General features: G+C 33.1%; 4 protein-coding genes across 5 annotated transcripts; 3 read left to right on the forward strand and 1 right to left on the reverse strand.

Annotated features, from left to right (window-relative positions):
• On the forward strand, window positions 1-3,834 carry LOC107464132 (uncharacterized). The gene is made up of 5 exons (XM_016083039.3): window positions 1-132; window positions 391-474; window positions 1,901-3,104; window positions 3,190-3,378; window positions 3,539-3,834. Exons 3-5 carry the CDS (start codon window positions 2,151-2,153, stop codon window positions 3,740-3,742), a joined length of 1,347 nt encoding a protein of 448 aa, XP_015938525.2. The 5' UTR covers window positions 1-132; window positions 391-474; window positions 1,901-2,150; the 3' UTR covers window positions 3,743-3,834.
• Window positions 3,835-13,799: 9,965 nt separating this feature from the next.
• On the forward strand, window positions 13,800-15,661 carry LOC107464133 (uncharacterized). Its single transcript, XM_052253947.1, has 3 exons — window positions 13,800-14,286; window positions 14,676-14,746; window positions 14,987-15,661. The coding sequence occupies exons 1-3, from the start codon at window positions 14,172-14,174 to the stop codon at window positions 15,200-15,202; spliced, it is 402 nt and encodes a 133-aa protein (XP_052109907.1). The 5' UTR covers window positions 13,800-14,171; the 3' UTR covers window positions 15,203-15,661.
• A 531-nt stretch (window positions 15,662-16,192) lies between these two features.
• On the reverse strand, window positions 16,193-19,191 carry LOC107464219 (uncharacterized). Of its 2 annotated transcripts, XM_016083150.3 has the most exons (3): window positions 18,905-19,191; window positions 17,031-17,095; window positions 16,193-16,770 (listed from the first exon to the last, which is right to left on the reverse strand). In XM_016083150.3, exons 1-3 carry the CDS (start codon window positions 19,148-19,150, stop codon window positions 16,611-16,613), a joined length of 471 nt encoding a protein of 156 aa, XP_015938636.1. In that variant the 5' UTR covers window positions 19,151-19,191; the 3' UTR covers window positions 16,193-16,610. The 2 variants fall into 2 exon arrangements, with proteins under 2 accessions (XP_015938636.1, XP_015938637.1); XM_016083151.3 differs by lacking the exon at window positions 17,031-17,095.
• A 1,380-nt stretch (window positions 19,192-20,571) lies between these two features.
• Window positions 20,572-23,943, forward strand: LOC107464181 (putative F-box/FBD/LRR-repeat protein At1g78760). Its single transcript, XM_016083104.3, has 4 exons — window positions 20,572-20,649; window positions 21,990-23,253; window positions 23,339-23,527; window positions 23,651-23,943. The coding sequence occupies exons 2-4, from the start codon at window positions 22,006-22,008 to the stop codon at window positions 23,864-23,866; spliced, it is 1,653 nt and encodes a 550-aa protein (XP_015938590.3). The 5' UTR covers window positions 20,572-20,649; window positions 21,990-22,005; the 3' UTR covers window positions 23,867-23,943.
• The last annotated feature ends 2,088 nt before the right edge of the window (window positions 23,944-26,031 follow it).

Below are 26,031 nucleotides of genomic sequence, written 5' to 3' on the forward strand. Positions count from 1 at the left end.
TGTATTTTCAAATTAGATTAGATTTGGAGTTTTGAACACACTTGTCGTTCCTCTCCCACACGTTCGGTGGTGACCAATCCACAAACTCTTGCTCTCATTCTCACCGTCAAAACCCCGAATTAAATCAAGAAGGTGAGGGTCCCAATTCTCGTGGTTTTGTACCTTTTATCTAAGAGATGTTCTTTAATTTGAAACATACATAGTCTTTTATGGTGATTGTTTTCTGATTGTGTTATACGTTACCACGCTGCGTATAAAATTATATGACTAATTTCTTTAAAGTTACAAGGTATAAAATGGAAACATTAAAATTTTAGTTACTTTAAATTTAAAAATCATAATATATTATTATGATAACTGATTATGATAATGATTATTAATTATTTGTAGAAGAGGGATCAGATCATTAGCGTATCGAAGAGTCCTCAACAATGGAGTTGGAGAAAGACTAAACGAAGCCGCAAAATTTCTTCGGTAAATGCTCTTTCCTCAAATCTGTAATCATAGCTTTATTTCATTCTGTTTGTAGATACTTTTTTCACCCTTTAAGTCCTTAAAGTTTATTTTCTGAAAATATTACATAGGGTTCGATTAAACACTTAAACTACCGTCTACATGCCACAATATTTTGGGTGATGCTGAAAACTTTATGTGCTTTATATTTATTTATTTTTAGTTTAAGATGAAAATGCTCGTCCTGTAAAGTTGAGTTCCCATTTATTTTCTGAAAATTTTACATAGGATTCCGTTAAACACTTAAACTCATTTCTTTGAATATATATTTAATATTCATTTTTTTTGTCATATTTTTAAATCTTTCATAAATTTATTTGTTGTTAGTATTTTTAGAATTTGTTTTATTAGCAGTGCAAATTTTTAAATATTATTTTAATAATTTATCTTTTTTCAGGATGGACTAATTTGATGATTAGTTTTTTATATATGAATAACAAAATTAATTTTATATTTATAAACTACAGCTTTCATAAACAAAAAATGTAATCCCTTTTTGTGTTTTTTATTTTTTAGCGTATTTGGTAAATTCTATTAGTAAAAGTAAAAATACTCAAAAATAAAAATCATTTTTTTAAAAAAATTATAATTTATATTTTTATAATAAATAAATAAAAAATACTTTTATTTTATTATATCTAAATATAATTGATAAATACAAAAAATCTTTTGCACGAAATATTCAAACATAAATTCTTTTATAAGATTTTTTAAAAAAAATAACTCGAATAAAGATATTTTCTCATCAGATCACCAAATAAAACCTCTCCTTTCACTGTATAAGGTGAGTGTAAAATGGAATTTTTTTTTAGTGATAAAGGGGATAAAGTCTGACATGTGCACTTTATTTTTTTTTTATATTAGTTTAACAATGGTATTTTTCTGGAACTTGGAACGTTAATTTCAAATGTGGTATCGTTTAATTTGGATTAGGAACCGATTTCTATATGTTTCACGATTTTAAAAAGCACTAAAAACGATGGTTGAGTACATCAATCATCTTAGTTCCATAGAGAAAAAAAATTAGCCCCTTGTTCTTTCTTTTGTTTTAACTCATCTAGATAGGTTCCACATTGATCTTTCATCTTTATATTATTATTATTATTATAGTATTTTATGAGTTTCAGATGGAGCATTTTGGTTCATGATGAAAATTTGATGAGCATTTGATAAATTTTACAATGAAAAACCTCATCATTGTACTTGGTTGAAAGTCATTCATGATCATAAATCCCTCACTTCCCAGATGAATCATTTTGATAATAAACATGTATTTTCTTTTTTTTTTTTCTTTCTTTCTTCGCACTTTTATGAGTTGCAAGGTATCCATCTATGATATTATACTCGCTATCAGTACTGAATATATACTTCATGACATTCTCGCAAGGCTTCCGGACAGAGATTCTGCCAGAACTAGTGTTTTATCAAAGGCTTGGAGAGAAACATGGTCTACGTTTCCGATATTGTCTATTTGCAGCGATCAACTTTTTAGGAGTCAAGATGTAACGGTAGACAATTATCATAGCAAAATAGACAAAGTTATTGACTATGTTGGGAGAAAATCGCTGAGGCTCCGTGACCTAGGCTTAGCAATCAAAGAATTCAAGCTCATTATTGACTATGTAGACCATAAGTGCATGGCCCACCATGTTGATCTATGGATGAAGATGGCTATTGAAAGTTGTGGCCAAGTATTACATTTACAGCTTGGCCTCCCTGGTTACTATGTAGGGAGATACAGTCCGGACAGGCTTTATGAGCTTCCACTGAGTGTCATTGAATCCAAATCACTTACTAAGTTGGTGTTGATGGGCGGAATCAGAGTTGACCAAGAATTCCTCACCCATTCCATCAAGCTTTACTCGGTGAGAATAATAAAACTATGCAATCTACTTTTTGCACATGAAGGGATTATAGAGCGTCTCATTTCTCATTGTCCTCTAATTGAAGATTTAACGGTGGTCGATTGTGCTGTATATAACCCTCCAATTAGCGGAATTCCTCAAGTGTTTGCGTTCAGTCTTGTGGAATCACTATTCTTGCATGGTTTACATAAGCTCAAGAAAGCTTATGTTCAAGGAATGCGGGAAGTATATATTGATGCTCAAAATCTTGAGAGCTTACGTTTAAATCTTGATCCAGATACATCTTTCAAGCTGAATTTATATAGTTGCACAAATTTGAGATGGTTGTGCTTATGGAGTTTGAGGAACATTGATATTGGAGACAAATGGTTTCTTGAACTATTTTCTAAATTTCCTTTCCTTGAGAGTTTGGAACTATACTATTGCTCTATGTTTCAGAGGATTAATATTTCGAGTGCTCAACTCAAGGTCTTGAAGTTATCATACTGCTCTAACATGGAGGAGCTTAACATTGATGCTCGAAATTTATTATCATTTGCGTATGAGGGTGTGGGAGACAACAAACCTGGTATATCTTTTCAGAAAAGTTCTAATCAATTGGAAGTCAATAGTTTATTTACGGGTGTGGATTTTCCGGGCCTCTGTAACTTGAGGAAATTTGTCGAAAACATTAAACCCCAAAAGATTTGGGCATCAGTCTCCCTCTTTATCCGTTCGTCAGTTCTAGTAAGTATACACTTGCTATATTGGTTCATTCTACTTTACATATTTGCCTATTTTATTTATTTGTTTGTTTGTCTGAATTCTGTAGACTGAACCAGAGCAGGGTGCATTCCAAGTTTCATCTATTCCTCCAACTATTAAACGCTTGGAATTGCAGTTTTCTCCGGACTACGAAGCTTTCTATTTCCCTTTTATGAATTACTTGCTTTCAAGTTGCTGCCCGAACTCCATTTCATTTAGTTTTCGCTCTTATGTTCATGATAAAGCATTCATTCAGGTATGTCATTATCCTCAAATTTTTTCTGAGTCTTGCATTGAGTCTTGCATTTACCACGACAACAGTACTTCCATCCCAGCGGTGACTGCATTTGTGTTTATATACTTTATCATCGATATGTTCTTTCTAACTCCGTTTGTTATTTTGCAAAAAACAACAGTTTTTGTATGAGACACTGATGGGAAGAAAGGAAGGGAAGTGCCACTGCAGTTCAAGTAATACAAAATGTTGGTGGCATGCCTTGAAGATTGTCAAGGTTATTTGTACCTTCAAGATTGATGAGAACGCCGACTTTAAGACCATGTTAGATGCATTGCCAACATGTTGTGCTGATGAAAATATTGGTTTTATCTTAGAATTGTAATCTTTCTAGTATCAACTCATAGATAGTCCTTATTTGGTTTAGAACATTGGCGTTGCTGCTGTATTAGGATAATTAGTATGTATGTACTTAAGCAGGTGCTTACACGTATATATCAAATGTTCTACAACATTTTCTCTATATATCAAATGTTCTACAACATTTTCTCTCTTTATAAGGTAACGATACATGTGAATGTTCATGTTTAGAATTTTCTCTTTTTGCGAAAAAAATATAAAGTTAAAAACTAATCCTGTAGAAACAAATGTAAAAGTGTGTTTGAAATGTCATCTTATTATTAAAATATACTAGATTAATATATACAAAATCAAAACAAACTAATTATTATTTGCTAAGCTATTTATTAGTTTCTTCTCACTCTCTAAACGGTGTAAACTACTGCCTCACTAAGTACTCTATTTATTTTGCTATGAATATTAAAATCTGAATCTCTCAAATCCTTTGTCATTCTTCTCCAAAATGGTTTGACATAAATTTAGTATTACATGAAAACATAAAATAAAAGCATGACGTAAATGATACTGATTACTGAGGCCAATGACGTAAATGATACTGATTACTGAGGCCAACTTAACTCCGTGATAATTTTGAAGTAATTGATAATTAAGAGATTAAAATGAGCGTTAAAAACTTAAAATATTTATGTATTGAGGTGATATAAGTTGGCCCGACCTTTTAGTTGTATATTGTTATTGCTCACATTTCAATTATCCATTTATAACTTTTATGATTTGTTAATGCTATACTTGAAATCATAAATCATAATCCTAAATTATAATTTATAAACACTAAATTCTAAATTATAAATTATAAATCATAATATCTAAATTCTAAAACATAAATCATATATTTTAAGTGTTTAATTTTCATGTAGTGACTATCATGTAATTAACCGTTCTCTTAAATGATTATTAATGTAAAAAATAGTTATTTTTACTAATATAATCATTATGTGATTAAAATAATTTTACAGTGACAGTACACCAAAATTAAATTTATATCTTAAACCATAAATCATAAACTATAAATTCAAACTTTATTTTGTTTTGTTTCACTTTCAAATGTTTTTTAATTTTTACTTAAGTTTTGGATGCTTCTATTATTTTTAGTTTTGAATTTTTACTAATATTTATATATATATATTCACTGTTTTTAAAAATTCAATTTAAAATTAGGGCAATTTACATAAATAAATTGATTGCTCTTTAAATTTATGCAATTGCATTCTTTCATACATGAAGACGCAAATACATTGTTTTGTATATCTATAGAAATCGCTACTGGCAATAACGATTTACGAAAACACATAATTCGGCGGATTACATACAAATGGAGGAACACAGAAACCGCTAGAGGCTGTCGCGATTTCTTTATTTATGCTTGGCAATAAACCGCTACTGGCAGTAACAGTTTACGTGAGAAAGTGTGCATAAACCGCTGGAGGAAATAACGGTTTACGTTGAACAAGATATTTATCTGTACCATTTCGGTGTCAACTTATATGTTATGATTTTTTCATATCTTGTCTTCATATACATGGGCATGTAAAGTAATCTTAGCAAGATCAAATTTTGATAATAATCTTATATGGTGTTTTATTTGTATTTTTTGCTTGTCAACTAGAGTTTTGGCTTTATTTTGTTTGGTCAGAGAATGCATGGCTTTGATTTTAGAAAATTTCTTATATATTTAGATGTTATTTTATTAGGTCAACTTATTTTATTTTGTTGAGCTTTTTAAATTTTATTGTGTGTTTGTGATTGAATAACTTAACTAAAAATTAAAACAAATATATAGACATTTTTGTCAAAAATACTATCCACAGTTTCTTTTCACAAAATGTTCACTGAATTTGCTTTTAACAAAATAGCTCACATTAATAAAAATAATTTTTTTTTTAATTTACTTACAACTTTTACTTTGAATTATCTACTAAATAAATTATCTACCAATTTAATAAATTTTATATGAGCAATATTATAAAATTAGTACCATTCTTTTCAACAATTAACCAATAATATTTGAAAATATTGATTAAAAGTATAGTGTTAGACTGCTAAACTAAAAAGGTTGAATTGTTAACTAAAAATATTGACCAATATAACTTAAAATTACTAGTCCTTAAACTTTTTTCATTTTATATTTATAAAAAAGTTAAATTGTCTTTATATAGTTTCTTGATATTTGTAACTAGATGTTTACACTTAAAAAGTTTTCAATTAAATCTGTGTATTAATTTTTACTTTATTATTAAATCTTATTAATAATAAATGTTACAAAATTATTTTTATCTATCTTAAAATATTAACTATTAATAAATATGTCTTGGTATATTTTATTAAGTCAAATATTTTTAAAACAATAAAAATATAATTACAAATTTAAAACAAGGTTAGAGACTCAATTAAAAATATAATATAAGTATGTATGCTTATATTTACAGTTTTTTAAACTAGGCAACAATTTTCCTCAGGAGAAAAAATAATTTTACTAGAAACTTGTATTCCTTTTACAGCAAAAATAATATGTAGTTCATAAAAGAATATAGTTTTACATAAATTTAATATTACATGAAGTATAAATTATAATTTTAATATCTGAAAATATATAAGGTTTGAATTCCGTAAATTGGTTTATTCGGTGGACCTTTGATTGTGTTTTGTTATGACTCACATTTGATTTATAGATTTATATTTTGAATGGATGATTTGTTCTAACTCAGAAGTTTAAATATATATTTTAAGAGAAAATATTCAGTTTAGTCGTTGAAGTTATTCTCAAATTTTAAAAAAGTCTTTAAAATTTTAATTGCTTCAAGTTAATTTCTAAATTTTTTAATTGACTCTGTGACAAAAATTATTATAGAGACTAATATAATTAAAATTTAAAAAATTTAGAGATTAAATTGAAGCAATTAAAATTTTAAAAATTGAATTGAAGCTCGAGCATAATTTTAGGAACCAAATTCAATATTTTCTTTATATTTTAACTTTGGATTGAAGCAGCTTTTCTCCCAACCTATATATAATATTATTACAAATTTGTTCTAATACTTACAAATATTGTAATTTTTTTGTTTTAATGTTTATATATATTTAAAAAAATCTTAATTTCAATCTAATTGTTTAAAAGAAAGTTGAAAGAATTTCGGTGCTGATGCACTTGAACCATGATTTAGTGTTGAGCTAGATGATCTTCGAACATTCATTCAAAAAAAAAATTTTTTTTTGAAAGAGAGAAGCTCAACACAACAAGTGGAGCGAAACAACATAAGAATCAGTGAATATCATAAAGCAATCTAGGTAACACTTCTAAAAACGAATGCTTATCCCTTTGTCATCTCCGGCATTGCCATCAACAACAAAAAGGATCTACACCTAACCACTCCTTATAGTTCATGAAAGACATATGAATGATCTCGTCAACCCCTTTTCCTTTATTCTGAAAAATTCTTCGGTTCCTTTCTAGCCAGATGTTCCATGTAATCGCACAAAATCCCATCAACCACCTCTTGCGCTCCACCTTGCTAGCTGATATCTCAGTCCAACTTATGAAATGTTCTTTTAACGTCCCCGGGCAAGACCATAGCCTCCCAACAAATGATAACCAAGCACACCAAACCTGCCAAGAGAAATCACAACCAAGGAACAAGTGGTGACTATATTCAATGTTCTTGTTACAAAACACACATACAACATCTTCGTGGTGAATAACTCCCAACCGACTCAGTCTCTCCTTCGTATTGACCCTACCAGTCAACACAAACCAGACAAACAGTTCAACTCTTGGTGGAACTAAACCTTTCCAGATTGTCTTTGTAAAGTTGTCGCTTGTTATGTCCTCCGGAATGATGTCCTCCTGTAGTACCTGCAAAAAAGAGTTAGTAGAAAAGACCCCTTGTTTATCAAATTTCCATACAACTCTATCCTCACTGCCATAATCCAATTTGACCAGCCTTAATACATCATGCAACTGGTTCACTAGATTCAACTCCCATTGGAATAGCTCTCGCCTCCATTGGAAGTTCCATATCCACTCAGCCCCATCCCAAAACCGGCAATCCCCTATAACAGATCCTCTTTGGTTTGAAACTGAGAAAAGTCTCGGAAACTGATCTTTCAGAGCACCACCACGTAACCAGACATCCTCCCAGAATCGAGTCCCTCTTCCATCACCCACCTCCATAGCTAACCCAGTAATCATCTTTTGTCTTACTTGCTGATTCTTGAACTGTATCTGGCAGATATCCTTCCATGGGCCTCCCTTAATGGGTAAAACCTGAGAGGACAACAGCACACTTGGGTCCAGGTTATTACACGAACAAACCACCTTCTTCCACAGCGGACAATCCTCCTTTGAAAAGCGCCACCACCACTTAAAAAGAAGGGATGTGTTTCGCAACATGGCATCCCCAACACCCAACCCACCAAGCTTTTTAGGCGCCTGCACCACCTCCCACTTTACCAGAGCCATACCATTCCTACCATCCTCCTTACTCCATAAAAATCTTCTCTGTAAGGAAATAAGTTTCTCCGCAACAGCCTTCGGCATCTTATACAGGCTTAAATAATATATTGGGAGGCTATTTAGTACAGATTTCATAAGCACCAACTTACCGGCTTTGTTAAGGACTTTGGCTTTCCAAAGGCTGAGTTTTTCCTCCACTTTGTCAATGATTGGCTTCCAAGTCTTCACCAACCTTGGATTAGCTCCTAGCAAGATCCCCAAGTATTTTACTGGAAGGGAGGCTTCCTTGCAGCCCAGCACGTAACACATACGCTGAACCCACTGAGCATCACAGTTAATAGGAATCAAGCTAGATTTATCAAAGTTGATGCTTAACCCCGACATCAGCTCAAAACATCGAAGAATCCTCCTGTAGTTCTTGATTGTCTCTTCCTCTGGAGGACAGAACAGAATGGTATCATCCGCGAACTGAAGATGCGACAGCTCAACCTGATTTCTACCTATCAGTAGTGGAGATATGCGTCTGTTTCTAACCGCCTGCCCAAGCATCCTATGTAACACATCAACGACAAGGACAAACAAAAAAGGAGACAGTGGGTCACCTTGTCGTAGACCTCTTTCCATCTTAAACGGCTTGGAAGGTGAACCGTTTATCAAGACTGACATAGAGCAAGTACTGATGCACTCCATAACCCACCCCTCCACCTTCTTCCAAACCCCATTTTCTGTAAAACAAAATCTACGAAGCTCCACTTTACTCTATCGTATGCCTTCTGGAAGTCTAACTTTATTATCACCGCTTCCTTTCTTCGCAGTTTAAGCCATTGAACAGTTTTGCAAGCAATAAGAGCCCCGTCATGGATTTTCCTGCCCTTAACAAAAGCACTCTGTGTCTCACCTACAAGTTGTGGCATTATTGTTCGCATTCTCCTAACCAGCATCTTAGAGATGACTTTGTATACACACCCGACCATACTGATAGGCCTAAGGTCCTTGATTTCCTTTGCTCCAGTAAACTTAGGAGCCAAAGCAACCCAAGTGAGATTAGTATCCGCCGGTAACCTGGAGGACTGGAAGAAGTCCAACACCGCTCCCGTGAACTCAGAACCAATTTCATCCCAACACTTCTTTATGAAGTTCATGTTATAGCCGTCACAACCAGGAGCCTTTGATGAGTCACAATCCCACACTGCTTCTCTAACCTCCTCAAGGGTCGGCTGTATCTCCAAAGCCAAAGCATCAGCCTCACTGATCTTCTCCACCAGACCGTCTCTAAACCCCACCAATGGCGACTTCTCCTGGTGGTACAAGTCTTTGTAGAAGTCCCTTATTGCAATCTTGATTCTAGCTTGATTCCTAATCAATCTTCCATTAATAACCAATGCATCAACCCTGTTGTTCCTCCTTCTCGCCGAAGCTATGTTGTGGAAGTACCTTATGTTTTTATCTATGTCCCTGGCATGTCTTGAGCGCGACATCTGCTTCCAATGTAACTCTTTTCTAACATACCACTTCGAACAACATGTCACAAGCGCTTTCCTTCTTGCCTCCACCGTTTCATCATAAGCCCCATCACCCACCATGTCATCAATCTTCTTGATCTCTTCCTCCAACAGCAAAATTTTGTTGTCCATGTCTTCAAAGTTGTCTTTATGCCATCTTCTCAAAGGACCTGCCAAAGCCTTCAGCTTATCCGTGAATTGCATCTCTTGTAACCCTCTCCATTCCTCCTTTACCATTCTTAAGAAACCTTCATGTGTAAACCACGAGTCAAGGCTTCTGAACGGTCTAGGGCCATCTCTCAATCTCTTATCTTCCACTATAAGAGGACAATGGTCTGACAATCCCCTTGGACCACCTCGTAATCGAGTCTCCGAGAACTTTTCTACCCACTCCAAACTAACCAAGGCCCTGTCAATACGGCTACAAGAACGTCCTCTGAACCAGGTGAACTTACGGTCAGTAATCGGCAAATCCACTAAACCCATGTCTTGTATCCAGTTCTTGAAATCCTCCGCCGACAAAGATAAGCTATCAGTACCTCTCCTTTCTTCAACATGTAAATTCTCGTTAAAGTCCCCTATGAAACAACAGGGAACCTGGCATAAACCAGCTATGTAACTCAACTCCTCCCACACAACAAGCTTCTCATCTCTAGCATGTGCACCATAAACTAATATAAAAGCACAATTAAAATTATTCTGCAACAAAGTTCCTTCAACACACAACCATCTCTCACTTTTATAGCAATTTCTAACATAAAAAAAACCCTCATCCCATATTAGCAACAATCCGCCAGATGCACCAGTAGCCTCAACATATTCCCAACCAACACAACTATCCCCCCATATTCTTGAAATATCAAATCTAGTCACTGATGGTCTTTTAGTCTCTACCAAACCTAGCATGTTTAATCTATATTTTCTTTTTAGGTCCTTCACCATTCTCAGTTTCCCGTCACCCCTCAACCCCCTAACATTCCAAGAACTAATAATCATTTTAAATAAATACTGCACACCTTTTTTTGTGTTTTGGGCCTGCTTCGTCTAGCTTTTGCCTTCTGTTTTGCCAGTCTTTTCTTCCGAGCTATTTCTTCATTCTGTTGTTGAAGTATTGCCATAATATCCTCTTCTTCATCATATAGTTCAGCCCCTGACTCCGTTGCCAATTCCCAAACCCTTTTGTTTTCTGTCAGCTGCTCCTTCAATTTTGAACTCTCACTGTCACTGACTTCATTGACATTTGCAATCTTTCTGTCCTCCTTACTATCCTTATCATCAATGAGTTCATTTTGGTCCTGAAGCTTTGGTAAAGTTCGGTGGCAAGTCGCTTCAAATTCAGGCGCTTTACAGTCATTTCGTTGCACTCCGTCACTGTTCTCATAAGAAGCATCGTTACAGTGTCCGTTATTCTGTCCCTCATCTCTACCGTTAGACCCTCGGGCTCGTTCAGGCACCCCAACAACTATTAGTTTACTGCATCCTACCTCCATTACCAGATCTCCTCTACTCCTAAACTTCCTTCGCCTATCATCAGAATCCAATTCGGAGTCCTCAGCTGATTCACATGGTTCGGCTTCCATGGGGAGCGTCGGAATCGTCATCAGCCCATCACCGCCGCCTTCCCTCCCGGTTCCTCGCCGCTGCATCGGACCTGCCCTACCCGCCAAGACGTCGCAACCTCCAACTTCAGGGCATGGCCGTAGCCTGGGTCCCATGCCTCCCACAATAGGGAGCACCTCGTGCGCAGCTGCGGCAGGGCACAACGCGTCTCCACGCTGTGAAGCAATTCCAACCTGACCCGTTCCCATGCAACTCGGCCCAGTAGCAGTTCCCGTGCCTCCATCATATTGCAATGAATTGAGTTTTGGTTCGTGGCCCAACAAGCGTCTGCTGCTGATTGTATCTTCGCTGGGCCCATGGCTGGATTTTTGGCTAGCAGGCCTTGGACGTTCCTTTGCTAGCCCAATAGTCTTGCAGCAATAATTCCATGATACCGTTACTTCTGAATCCCCTTTTGTACTCTCCTCATATCCCAGTAAATCAGCTGAACCATGAATGCCAGAATTATGAGGATAATATGTTACTAATTTCATTTGATCGGGGCTTAAATATTCATAATTCCATTCGTTCAAAATTTTTTCTGAAATTACCAATCTGTCCTTGTCTTCAACCTCCTCATACTGTCTCTCCATTATCACTTCTGCAGCGTGATCTGTACAGTTCGTCGAATTTATTGAGTTTTTCGACCACCTAACTGCGTCACCACAAGCTTTTGTACATATATTCTCCTATTGTTCACAACTGACTGCTTCGCCTTCCACAGTTCCTGCCTGACAATTCATCCCAAAAGTTTCACGTCCCACTTCTTTTACCAACACGTCAAAGCCACTGGTGCCAATCGTGATATGGACCCATTCATTGATCACGTCTAACACACAGGTATCAATTTGGATTCGGCCAACACTAAAGGACTGGCACGATTCCGTCACTTCATCGCATCCAACCACCTCACCCCATTGGTTTCCTATTATACTAAATGTATCCACGGACCACGCATGCAACGGAACCCCAAAGCATTCCAACCAAACTCTTCGAGTCTCACTCTTCTCCGACTCATCCCATCTCCATACCCTATGAAACAACTGTAGCAAACTATTCATTTTGAATGTGTAAGCCTCCTCCGCATTCAGTAAACTGTCAAAGGTCAACAGCACTTTATATGCTCCCATTTCTCGCACCTGAATGACTTGAGGAAAGTTCTTCGCAACTAATTCCTTCAAAGATCTATAGTCAATCGCTTTCGTCGTTCCACCTACTAGGCTTCTCTGCAACCAAACCAAGTTTTCTGTCGCCACCCCCACTTCCACCTTTTTTGTCCACCCATGCTTGTGCGGATCATGGAGTGTTTTCTCCTTAGTTAGATCTGTAGCAGCGGCCACTGAAACTTTCTGCTTCTCTTCTCCTTCTGGTGGTTGCTGACCTCGTGGCTGCACAGTGTTCATTTCCTTCACAGCAGACGTTCTCCGATATTTAGCCTCCCCTACGAATACTACCTTCCTTCTCAACCGCATCCGATTCATGTTTGCTATAGCTTTCAAGGCTCCTCCTTTCGTAGTATACCGTACGAACGCAAAAATGTATAAGCCACCATGTTTTTGTTTCCTTGATAAGTATATGTCGTTTATGCGACCAGTCCAATTGAATAGTTCGAACAGCTCCCTCTTGGAAATGTCTTCTGGAAGATTATCCACAAATATTGAGTATGAATCGTGCTCTAAACGTCGATATTCTTCTCGGTTCCAAACTCGAGGATCTTTAACCTGACCTATCCTTCTACCCCCCAAGTGTTTCCCAACCTCGCTCGCTCGCAGTTTCTCTCTCGCTCTCTCTCGCTCTCTCTCATCTCTAAATTTTGATGTTAATTATTCAAAAAAGAAATTTAGTTATCATAATAAAAGAGTCAAATATTTTAATATTTTTATATTTTATAAGTCTTGTTATTTTTGTTTAGGTATTGATTTTAATGCTCACATTCTGTTTTCTAAATAGAAATATATAAAAATAGTTTCCTTTATATTTTCTTTTCTTAATCTAACTTAAATTTGTATATATGATATCACACTCTAACTAAAATTAAGAGAATCCAGGATATGATGCATAACATTTTTTTTAAAAAGAGGCCACTTACATAAAGACACAAAAAAATGTCTTTTTTTAAAGACGTGCATACGTGTTATAATATAATTGGACATCTTTATTAAACCGGTTAATAAATTATTTTTAATAAACCAGAATAAAATCGATTTATTATAACAAAAATAATAAACCTAATTGTTCTTATTATAATTATTAGATTCGATTTGTTCCAATCAATTTACACAATATAAACCAAATTATATTTAAATTCTTCTATAAAAAATAAATATATCCTTAATTTTTTATTTTACAGACATTTAAATTCCTAATAATTTAAAAATACAATTAAGTTTCTATAAAAAAAAATTGTAACCCTAACCCTTTAGGCCTTTATCCTTCCCAAGCCCAAATTTAAGCCTAACGGTGAAATAAATTGTAACCCTAATCCCTTCTGGGATTCTCCCAAGCTCACTCGATCATGCTCAAACCTGGAAAGAAGGGATGTTCTTGGTAATACAATTCATCAATTCCCAGATTTAAAGTCGCAATCTTTCGAGAATTTACAGGAACTTACAGCAGGTAAAGTGGCTGCTAATCTTGAAAGCCCCAGGTCGAGAATTTACAGGAACTCACCTGTTGAACCTTATGTGGGACAGGAGTTTGAGTCAGAAGTAGAGGCACATGTATTCTACAATGCATATGCCACGAGTGTTGGATTCATCGTACGTGTTAGTAAACTCTCGCGATCAAGGATCGATAATTCTACTATTGGGCGGATTTTTGTCTGCAACAAAGAGGGATACAGGATGACTGACAAGCGTGAAAATGTTATACGGCAAAGGGCTGAGACAATGGTTGGTTGCAAGGCAATGATAATGGTAAGGAAAGTAAAATCCGTTAGCTGGGTTGTTACATGTTTTGTAATGCTGCGTTTGTTTGATGAGACACAGACACTAATACATAGACATAGTGGTACACGTCCATTGTTTGTTTGCTAAGACACAGATTTTCGAAGGACACGGTTACACACAAACATACATAAAATACATGTATTTGGTGTCCTTCAAAAAAGATGAGACACGGAGACACATTGATGAGACACAAATATTTACTCTTTTATCCTTAATAATTTACTCTTGTCCTTATTCCATTGGTGATAATATAAGGATAAAATTGATATTTTGTTTATATTGTGTGTCTTGTCCAATATCACCAAACACAATAAAAAATTTGTGTATCTTTGTGTATATGTCTCTTTGTGTATTTGTGTCTGTGTCCATGTATTTGAAAGACAATAAACAAACGCAGCCTAAAGGAACACACACACCCTCTTGCTGGTCCAGGAGGTGGCAGAAGGGATTTCATCTACGAACAATATCCGGTCAGTTCTCCTTTTTCCATTGCTATGCACTACTAAATTAGTTATCTTCACAGTTACTTCATGCCAGATTGATTAGAAATGACAAATTGGATGGATCATGATGTCACTATTAAGCTAAATGTTGGAGATTAGCATCAGGCTATTTCAGAATGAAGTTTTTTAGGATAATATTGGTTCCTTTACATGTTTTCAGCTTATTTTCCCCCACTTACCTCTTTGTTTTCTGATACTATTTTCCAGGGCGAATGGGATAGAATTCGGGAATTAAATCAGCAGTTGACAGCAGAGAAAAAGAGGTCTGTCACCTACAAAAGACATCTTGAAGTTGAGCACATTGACGTCGACGAGTATAACGAGAGCCTATTGAAGAAAATACAACACATAGTATACAATGTAAAGGAGATGGAAAGCAAAGAAGAACAAAGTCAATTGAACTTTCAATCAGCCACCCTTTAAATAATTTTCCGTCCGACGAAACACAGAAACCAACCGTCAATTCAAAAATACTGCGATGCGAAGCATACAAAGTGTAATGTTAGTAGTATTCTGCTAATTGCTGATCCTAGGGTGTTTGCTCTCTGTTCCTACTTTAGATGTCTGGTGGGGTTCTCATGCAATGAAATTCATTGTATTGTTTTCTTATTTATGCTACGAATGAATGACACTTTTAATTGGTAGAAGAAGAAAGCCAATTACTGTCAATGCCTGGTTTCATCTGAGTTGATTCTTGTGGTGTTGTGCCAAAAATATGATATTATTACTCAAGAGAGGCATTTCAAATGCCATGGTAGAGTTGAATTGTTCCATTTTTTTATTGGGTTTGTAAAACATGATCCAAGGCTTTGACTCTTGTGTCTAGTAATGATTAATCTATTTTGTATATATAATGAGACTTGTATGAGCATGTTGTGCTCCCAATCCATGTTCATGTTTTCTCCCTTAGCTCAGCTTCCATCAATTGATTTGCTGTAAACTGTTATGTATGATTTCCTTTGCTGCAACGAGTGAAGTAATCAATGAAAGTTCAACCTTCCATTGCTAACTAGATTTACTACTATTAAAAATGGTTAAGACATTAGAGTGGATCTCAAGTATATAATCCTAAAATTTGCTTTCTGAATTTATTGTTTCATTTTTCCTTTGGTGTTATCATGAGAATGAATTTGTTGATTATTTACATAATCGTTACTTCTATATGTATTTTTTTACTATTTATTTTCTTACTCCCATGTCTTATGGGAATCTTAGGATGTATTCAGCTTGTATTTTTATTTTTAGTACTGAAAATAAAAAACATTGAAAATGGTAATAGAAAATAAAAATACAAATAAAATATATTTTATGTTTCAAATAGATACCACAAAATAAATAAAATAATATATATAAAGTATATATCAAAAAGTCACCACAAACTTCAGACACACACAACAAATTTTCCATATAAAAATGCAGAAGTCATAGATTAAAATGTAGTTTAAATACAAAATAATGTCATATTCTTAGTTAGGTAGTTCTCTTCATAAAAAAAGGTCAAAATCAAACCATAGGATATATGAGCAAACCATAAGATATACGCCAAAACATTAGAAGAATTACAATTGAACTAAGAAGCAACTATTAATAAGTAGCAGAGCTCATGATATGGTGCATCCATTAGCATCACCATAATATGAGCATGGAGGAGGAGGAGGAGGAGGAGGAGGAGCCTGTTGCTGCGGCTGTGGTTGTGGTGGATAACGCTGTTGATGATGATAGTAACTATATTGATACGGTGGTTGTTGTTGTCTACCATAACCCATTGGAGAAGGAACACATTCATTGTGGTTGTTGTGGTTGATGCACATTATGTTCCTCCTATTTGCTATCATAAACCAGGTTCATGATCCCAAAAAGCATCTGGATCCGGACAAAAGAGAGAAAAATCTTGGATTTCTCTATTTGCTATGTGCCAATTGACAAAGCGAGCTTGTATCGACTTGAACAGAAAAAGGATGACCGGAAAAAGCCAGCATTTATCATCTTCCCTGCAAGACCATATCCAAACTTGAACACAAGGACCAACATAAAATATACTAGAAGCAAAGCAAAAAGCCCATCTAAAAGCAGTTTCTCAGAGGAATAAATAAATGGAATTATTAAAATTTCTTTTTTCATCACAAAGACAATGCTTTATCTATGATAACTCAAAATTACAGGAACAAAAAATTATGAGGGACATCCAGCAGTTATTGCCAAGTGGTGGACTACTGGAAAGAAATAGATAGAAGCTACAGACCCAAATTACCGTAAATTGTAAGTTGAACAAGCATCAAAATATAGCCAAAAGTGCCTCGTCCAAGAACAATGTACCTAACAAAAAGCAATTTAATCTTTATAGTAGCTACAACATATAAATCAAATGCAAAGCATCACATAGGCATTCAATCAAACATGTGGTGTGCAATGCAAAAATTCCGCATAATCAAACAACTTTCAGCGGCATTCAATCCATAACAGCCATAATCCAACACTTGCAACTTAACAAGGATCTAATAAACTAATCCTAACCTATCTTAACCGCTTAAATCCACTAACAACATGCAAATTCTAACTAACTAACTAATTAAAGAAAATAGACTGGAAAGCAGAGCAAAGAGAGAACCTGAGGTGATGACTAGGGTTCTTGAAGCAGAGAAAGGGGAAAAGAATGCAGTGGTACTATGTCATTGCCGCTGCTGGAGGTGCGGTGACAATGACGCCAAAGAGGAGGAGCTGGGCTTCTGCCATGTCATTTATCATACCTAGCATAGACTGCCTTCTACCATGTCAAATTCCAAGAGGTTGGGGCAAATGCATTAATATTTTATCCGCCTTAAATAAATAAATGTTAAAAAAATTTAACCATTTAACATATGAACTCATTGAAACTCACCATGGCTTATTCTATGGTCATATATGCTATGACAAAAAAGTCTTTTGTGGAAATCAAGCTCATATAAGGACTAAACGATTATTTGAAAAAGAAAAAAAAAAGGTTCTCATACCAAAATATCTATAGCTTTCAACGCCATATCTAATTGATATGTCAAGACTCAGGATTTGGTTCTTTTCGATGCTTATTTTCAAATTCTATGACAAGTTTTGGTAGGAAGTTCTATGACATCACAAGTTAATGCAATTGGAAAGAACAAATCTAGAAACAACCTTGCCACTAGAACTAACCATTTATGTGCTAATTTATTCAGCACAAGACCGAGAATTTATTTCCTGTTCATGACCTACATACCTAAGGTTTTCAATTCAACATAATGTAAATTTCAGTGTTGCTAGTTCACTTCAATCTCAACGAATACCATTTCACTAAGCAACTTGACTACTTAAAAAGTTAAAACTACCTTCTTCTTTTTTTCTTTCTTCTTTCTTCTTTTTGGGGAGTTGTTGGATACTTAACTACATTTATATTGCTAAAGTTTTTAAAGGAGAGAAATGAAATCTACAGCTAAAAGTTACTCACTAATCTTTGGCTATATTGTATGTAGATGTAGTAATTCTCAGTCAAAATAACAGAACTTAAAATATGACCTTCCACAACTTTCTCCCATTGATCATTTTGTGACATACAAATCTTGATCAACAACCAAAACAACTAATAACCTATTTTCTAGGATTGATTCCAAACTTCTTCCTGTCAACTTCACAATTGCTTAAAACAATATACATCAATAAGGAAAAACTTGAACAAAAACTACTAGAAACTAGAAGTATAACATAGCATAACACAACAATAGCATGGCAATTAGGCAACGAAAAAACTCAGCTAAATTAATAACAGCAGCAAAATTAATACTACCAACAGCATTCAGCATTAAGCAAGAAAAATTATCCTTCAGCAACAGACAACACAAACAAGTAATCCCTAATCACACTAAACCTGAAATCAATAAAGCTAAACAAAAATTTCAATAATGATTTGATTTCTATTTTTAGCGGCAGCAAGAAAATTTCAACAAAAATTTCAGGAATTAAAAAAAGAGCAACAGCACGAAATCAATTATTTGATTTTCCATTAACCCATTCACAGTTTCACATTCAAAAATCAACAACAGGTCACATTCAAAATTCAACAACAGGGCATAAAAGGAAGAGAAGAACCGAAGAAGTGAAGGCAGTGCCGCTAACCTTCGACGGCGACATGGACAGCGTCCGGCGAGACGACAGCGAGTGGCAACACAGCGGCGAGTGGCGACACAGCGGCGAGAGAATCCAGGGAGAACGGGGACAGGGGGAAGGAGGATGCCGAATTACAAGAGAGGAAGCAGAGGCGCCGACAGCACGGACGGCGGCGCCACTGCGGCAGAACCATTGCAGGGAGAATTTAGGGTTTTGGTAAGTGAGTTTGGAAGGTGCTATGGGTTCAGAGTTCATCTGATAGTGATATGGATTCACGAATTGGGGGGTGGGGTAGGTGTTAGGGAGAAGGGGTGGATTCGGAAAGTTGACCGGATCATTTTTCACCTAGGTTTCAGGTTGAACCGGTTACATTGACCGGTTCGATTGAATTTTAAAATATTGATTATTGTTATAAAAGATCAATTTTATTTTGATTAATTAAAAAATTTAAAAAAATTGGTTCACTTAAAACGTCTAATAATATAACAACACGTAGGCATTTTTATAAAAAGACATTTTCTGTAATTTTATGGGAGCATCCCCTTTCTAAAATATATTTTGTGTATATCCACTATTTTTAAAATTTGGATTTAAAATTATTTATTAAAAAAATATTGTCTACCAATTTGATAAATTTTATTAAAACTATTATGTAATAAAAAAAATAGAAATTCAAGTAGAGTTATCTTTATGACTTCATATGAAAATGTTGGTTAAGAATTATTAAATAATTTAATATGTTTAATTAAGTTATTATTTAATAATTTTTAATTATAAAAATAATTACATATAAATTTTTGTTAATAAAAAATTAATCGCTATATATTTAATTATTTATATAAATACATGCATTATTTAATTTATATTAGGATGGTTAATTACTAATTTAGTATCTAAAAGATTTAGTCATTGATAAAAAAATTTTATTAGGTAGTGTTTGGTGGAGAGATAGAGACGAAAAAACTGAAACTGAGAGACTAAAAGATAGATTAAAATAAATTTCAGTATTCTGTTTGACGTGCAAAATAGAAGACAGAAATTGGAATACCTAAAAAATGTTATCGATAAAACAGTTTTTGAATAATTTGAAAATATAACAAAAAAAACCAATAAATCTTATATTTTCTGTAAGTAACAAAAGAACTTTCATATTTAATAAACGACTTATCCATTAGATATAAATTTTGTGGTAACATTTAAATAAATATTCAGAATGTGCACAAAAAATTTTCGAAGCAAAAGTTTATCTCTAAATTTTTTATTTTTATTTTTAAAAAAATGTAGTCATTCACGTTAAAAAATACTCGACAAAAGATTACCAAATTTTAACGATAAAAGATATTATTTTTCTAATAATGATTCTAAAAATTTGTATTAAAATTTGATCTCTAAAATCATTTTTTAAATATATATTTAACAATTTTTTTATCATATTTTTAAATCTTTCATGAACTCATTTATCGTTAGTATTTTTAGTGTTATTAAGTTGATAAAATCAAACATAATTTTTTTTATAAAATTATTTAAAAAATAACTAAAAAAAATTATTTTTTCTTTTTAAATGATCACCAAATAAAACCCTTCTCGATGTTTCCTTCCACCGTATTATAAAGTGTGTTAAACACAACGGAAACCTTAAGTCCAGAAATTCCAGTACCTCTCGCTCATTTGTTTCATACCATCTATCACAAAGCGAAAAAAGTATCATGCTTCTACACTTTTCAAATCACCACAAATACACTCTATTGGAAAAGGTAAGTTTATTTTTAATTTTTTTTTGTTGGAGCATGGTTGGCTAATAACTAGTGAGGTGAGGTTAATGCTTAGGAGTTGAGTGGGTTAGGAAAAAAGATTGAAATTCATTCTTTAGTGATAAAGGAGATAGAGGCTGACAGACACACTTTATTTTTTTATATTAGTTTAACAATGATATTTTTCTGAAGCTTGAGATGTTAATTTTAAATATGTATTGTTTAATTTAGAGTACAAAAATCAGAGAGTTTAAATTCTGAGAGTACAAGAATCAAACCATCCAATTTTTTGAAATCGTAAAAGATTTGAGGTACTCTGATCTTTGTATGTTTCACAATTTTAAAACACTAAAAATTACCATTTTTGAATACATCAATCTTCAATCATCTTACTTCCATAAAGATTTATGGTTGCTTTCTTATGTCTTAACTCCATTTCAAACATTATTTCACTTCAAATAATAATAATAATAATAATAAATAGAAAAAACTTGTGATAGAGATTTTATATTGATCTTTATATTATTATTATAGTATTTTTTTCAGATAGGTATTTTGTGTCACGATGAAAATTTGATGAACATTTTATGAATTTTACTATGAAAAATCTCATCACTGGACTTAGCTGATAGTCATTCATAATCATAAATTCCTCGCTTTCCGGATGAATCATTTTGATATAAACATGTAATACATGTGATTTATTTAACGAATGTTAGAATGATAATTTTATTATACTTAAGGATTTGAATACTAAAAAAATTATAATACGCTAATCTTTTACATCAAGAAAACAAAAAAATTTATAAAGTCTATTGGACTAATTGAGAACAGCAATAGGTCCAACAATGTTTTTAAAATACAGTGAAAAACACAAGTTTATTATTAATTTTTGAAATTATTAAGTTTATATTTTAGTTACACAACTTTAATAAATAAAATTTTCAGTTGTTTTATGTACACTTTTTTGTGATGAAGAGAGGTAATTTGTTTCGTTTGTTGCAGGAATAAGATTGAAGGATCCATCACTAAGTTAATTCTGTGCTAGTCTCTTTCAATTTTTATCCCTCTTATTCAAGCTGGTATAGACAAAGTTTTTGAAAATAGTAGAAAATCCTCTCCGATAACCTAAGTTGCCAAGAACAGATTTTTTACATGTATAATATAAAAATTCCTTATCTATCATTTTATATTTTGGCTTTATCTTTAGGAGAGTGTCTTTTTGTATCATTCTTTTTCTTATCCTCCTTCCAAGCCTTTCATTGGACTTTAATGCTTCAAATTTATTAAATCTCCAATACTCTCTTATGAGTATCCATCTATGATATTATATTTGGTATCAGTACTGAAGGGGAAAGAATGGACCAAATATCTGGTTTGCCAGAAGCTATACTTCATGACATTCTCGCAAGGCTTCTGGACAGAGATTCTGCCAGGACTAGTGTTTTATCAAAGGCTTGGAAAGAAACTTGGTCCACCTTTCCGATATTGTCTATTTGCAGCGATCAACATTTTAAGAGGGAAGATGTAACGGTAGACAATTATCATAGCAAAATAGACAAAGTGATTGACTATGTTGGGAGAAGATCGCTAAGGCTACGTGACCTAGGCTTAGCTATCAAAGAATTCAAGCTCATCATGGACTATGTAGACTATATGTGCATGGCCCACCATGTTGATCTATGGATGAAGATGGCTATTGAAAGTGGTGGCGAAGTATTACATTTACAGCTTCGCCTCCCTGGTCGCTATGCATGGAGATACAGTCCGGACAGGTTTTATGAACTTCCACTCTGTGTCATTGAATCCAAATCACTTACTAAGTTGGTGTTGATGGGCGGAATCAGAGTTGACCAAGCATTCCTCACCCATTCCATCAAGCTTTACTCAGTGAGAATAATAAAACTATGCAATCTACTTTTTGCACATGAACGGATTATACAGCGTCTCATTTCACGTTGTCCTCTAATTGAAGATTTAACTGTGATTGATTGTGCTGTATATAACCCTCTAACAAGAGGAATTCCTCGAGGGTTTGCGTTCAGTCCTGTGGAATCACTATTCTTGCATGGTTTACATAAGCTCAAGAAAGCTTATATTCAAGGAATGCGGGAAGTATATATTGATGCTCCAAATCTTGAGAGCTTACATTATAATCTTCATCCAGATGCATCTTTCAAGCTGAATTTATATAATTGCACAAATTTGAGATTGTTGTGCTTATGGAATTTGAGGAGCATTGACATTGGAGACAAATGGTTTCTTAAACTATTTTCTAAATTTCCTTTCCTTGAGAGTTTGGAACTAGACAATTGCTCTATGTCTCAGAGGATTAATATTTCGAGTGCTCAACTCAAGGTTTTGAAGTTATCATACTGCTCTAACTTGGAGGATCTTAACATTGATGCTCAAAATTTATTATCATTTGCGTATGAGGGAAACAACCAACCTGGTATATCTTTTCAGAAAAGTTCTAATCAATTGGAAGTCAATTGTTTTAGCGATGTGGATTTTCGGGACCTTTATAGCTTGAGGAAATTTGTCCAAAACATTAAACCCCAAAAGATTTGGGCATCGGTCTCCCTCTTTATCCGTTCGTCAGTTCTAGTATGTATACACTTGCTATTACATTGGTTCATTCTGGTTGCATATGCCTATTTTATTTATCTGTTTGTTTGTCTGAATTCTGTAGATTAAACCAGAGCAGAGTGCGTTGCAAGTTTCATCTATTCCTCCAACTATAAAAAGCTTGGAATTACAGTTTTCTCCGAAAAATGAAGCTCACTATTTCCCTTTTATAAATTACTTGCTTTCAAGTTGCTGCCCGAACTCTATTTCATTGAATTTTCGCTCTTATCTTCATAGTAAAGAATTCATTGAGGTATGTCATTATCCTCAAATTTTCTGAGTCTTGCATTTACAACGACAACAATACTTCCATCCCAGCAGTGACTGTATAATGTGTTCTTTCTAACTCCGTTTGTTATTTTGCAAAAAACAACAGTTTTTGTATGAGATACTGATGGGCAGAAAGGAAGGGAAGTGCCACTGCAATTCAAGTAATACAAAATGTTGGTGGCATGCCTTGAAGATTGTCAAGGTTATTTGTACCTTCAAGATTGATGAGAACGCTGATTTTAAGACAATGTTAGATGCATTGCCAACATGTCATGCTGATGAAAATATTGGTTTTATCTTAGAACTGTATTCAACTGATTGACATTACTTATTTGGTTTATAATGTTGGCGTTGCTGCTGTATTAGGATAATGAGTATGTACTTAAGTGCTTACATGTATATATCAATGTTCTACAACATTATCTCTCTTTATAAGGTAACATAGATGTGAATGTACATGTTTAGAATTTTCTCTTTTTACGAAAAAAATTAAAGCGATTGATTTATATTCACTGTTACGTTAAAGCATATAATATAAAGTTAAAAACTAATCCTGTGGAAGCAAATGTAAGTGTGTTTGAAATGTCATATTATTATTAAAATATACTAGATTAATATACAAAAAAATCAAAATAAACTAATTATTATTTGCTAAGTACTCTAGTTGTTAGTTCCTTCTCACTCTGTATATTAGTACAATTTAATAAATTTTATATGAGCAATATTATAGAACTAGTATAGCTTTTTCAACAATTAATCAATAATATTTAAAAATAGATTTGAATACTTTAAATCTTAAATTTTATTTTAGAGAATAAAATGTGATCTCTTACTATTTATTTTATAGGTGGGACCAAAAGAAAATATGAGAGAGAAATCAATTTTGAGAAATCACAGTTTACCAATGAAAATTCAAAATTTAAAAAATTCAAAATTTTTAAAAATATTGGTTAAAAATATAGTGCTAGACTGCTAAAATAAAAGTGTTGGATTGTTAGCTAAAAGTATTGACCAATATAAATTAAAATTGCTAGCCTCAAACTTTTTTCATTTTATATTTATAAAAAAGTTAAATTATCTTTATATATTTTCTTCATATTTGTAATGAGATGTTTACACTTAAAAAAGTTTTCAATTAAATCTGTGCACTAATTTTTAATTTATTATTAAATCTCTATTAACAATAAATATTACAAAAATATTTTCATCCATCTTACAATATTAACTATTAATAAATATGTCTTGGTATATTTTATTAAGTCAAATACTTTTAAAACAATAAAAATATAATTATAAATTTAAAACAAGATAAAAACTCAATTAAAAAAAATTTTAAATATAAAAATGTAGTTATGACACACAATAATTTAATATTATAAATTAAAAAATTAATAATTTTTATTGATAAATAATATATAATTAAATATTTATATTAAATTCTTTTACATTATTTGTACATAAAAATTAAATTTTAATAAAAATATATATTAATATACACAAAATAAAGGTAAATTACACAGATAAATTGGTTATGAAAAAATTACATAAATATCCTAAACTGAATTTAATTACGTGCATGTCTTGTTTAATTTTGTATGTAAATCGAATTAACTAAAATCGATTTATATTTTTTTAATATAAATCGAATAAAATTGATTTGATTTTATCAACCAACTTCATTCAAATTTACTATTGCACAACACATAAATTAAATTTAGTTTTTATTTAAATTAAAATAAATAAAAATAAAAATTCATATTTTGTATTTTAGTTTAAATTTTAAAAAATTTATATTTTTACAAATTTATAAATTTAAAATGGAATAATAAACGACTTCTAAAAATTTATTAAAAATCATATTTTAACTTTTTAGTATATAAAGAATTATTACTGAGACTTTTAATGTTGAAAAAGTTATTATAAAGTATAATTCTCAAAAGATAGTTTAGGAATGGGTAAGTATGGTTTTGATTTTTAAAGTTTTTCGCCAGAATCGAAACCGTCCTTCATCTAATTTTCGATTTAAAATTGTCCTTAACGTTTTTTTCGTATTAAAATTGTCCTTTTAATTTTTTTGGACAAAAATACCCTCACCACAACCAACACAATTACCTTCTCCACCATCACCAACACCAACACCAACCCCACCGCTACAACCAGCACCATCACCACCACCAACACCAACACCAACACCAACACCAACACCAACACCAACCAACACCAACACTAAGAACATCAAACAATATCAACTTCTTCCATTCAGAAATCAAATCAGATTCAACAAGAACAAAAACCAGATTCAACAAAACCAACAACAGTTCATAAATCAAATCAGATTCAACAAGAACAAAACTAACAATGATTCAACAAATCAAATCAGATTCAACAAATCAAGAAATAGAAGACGAAGCAGAAACAGAAATCGAAGCAAGAAGCAGAGGCGTCGAGGAGTAGCGGAGCAGAAGCCGACGACGAGGAGGTCACGGT

The sequence above is a fragment of the Arachis duranensis genome, chromosome 9, assembly GCF_000817695.3.
Source record: "Arachis duranensis cultivar V14167 chromosome 9, aradu.V14167.gnm2.J7QH, whole genome shotgun sequence".
NCBI lineage: Eukaryota > Viridiplantae > Streptophyta > Magnoliopsida > Fabales > Fabaceae > Arachis > Arachis duranensis.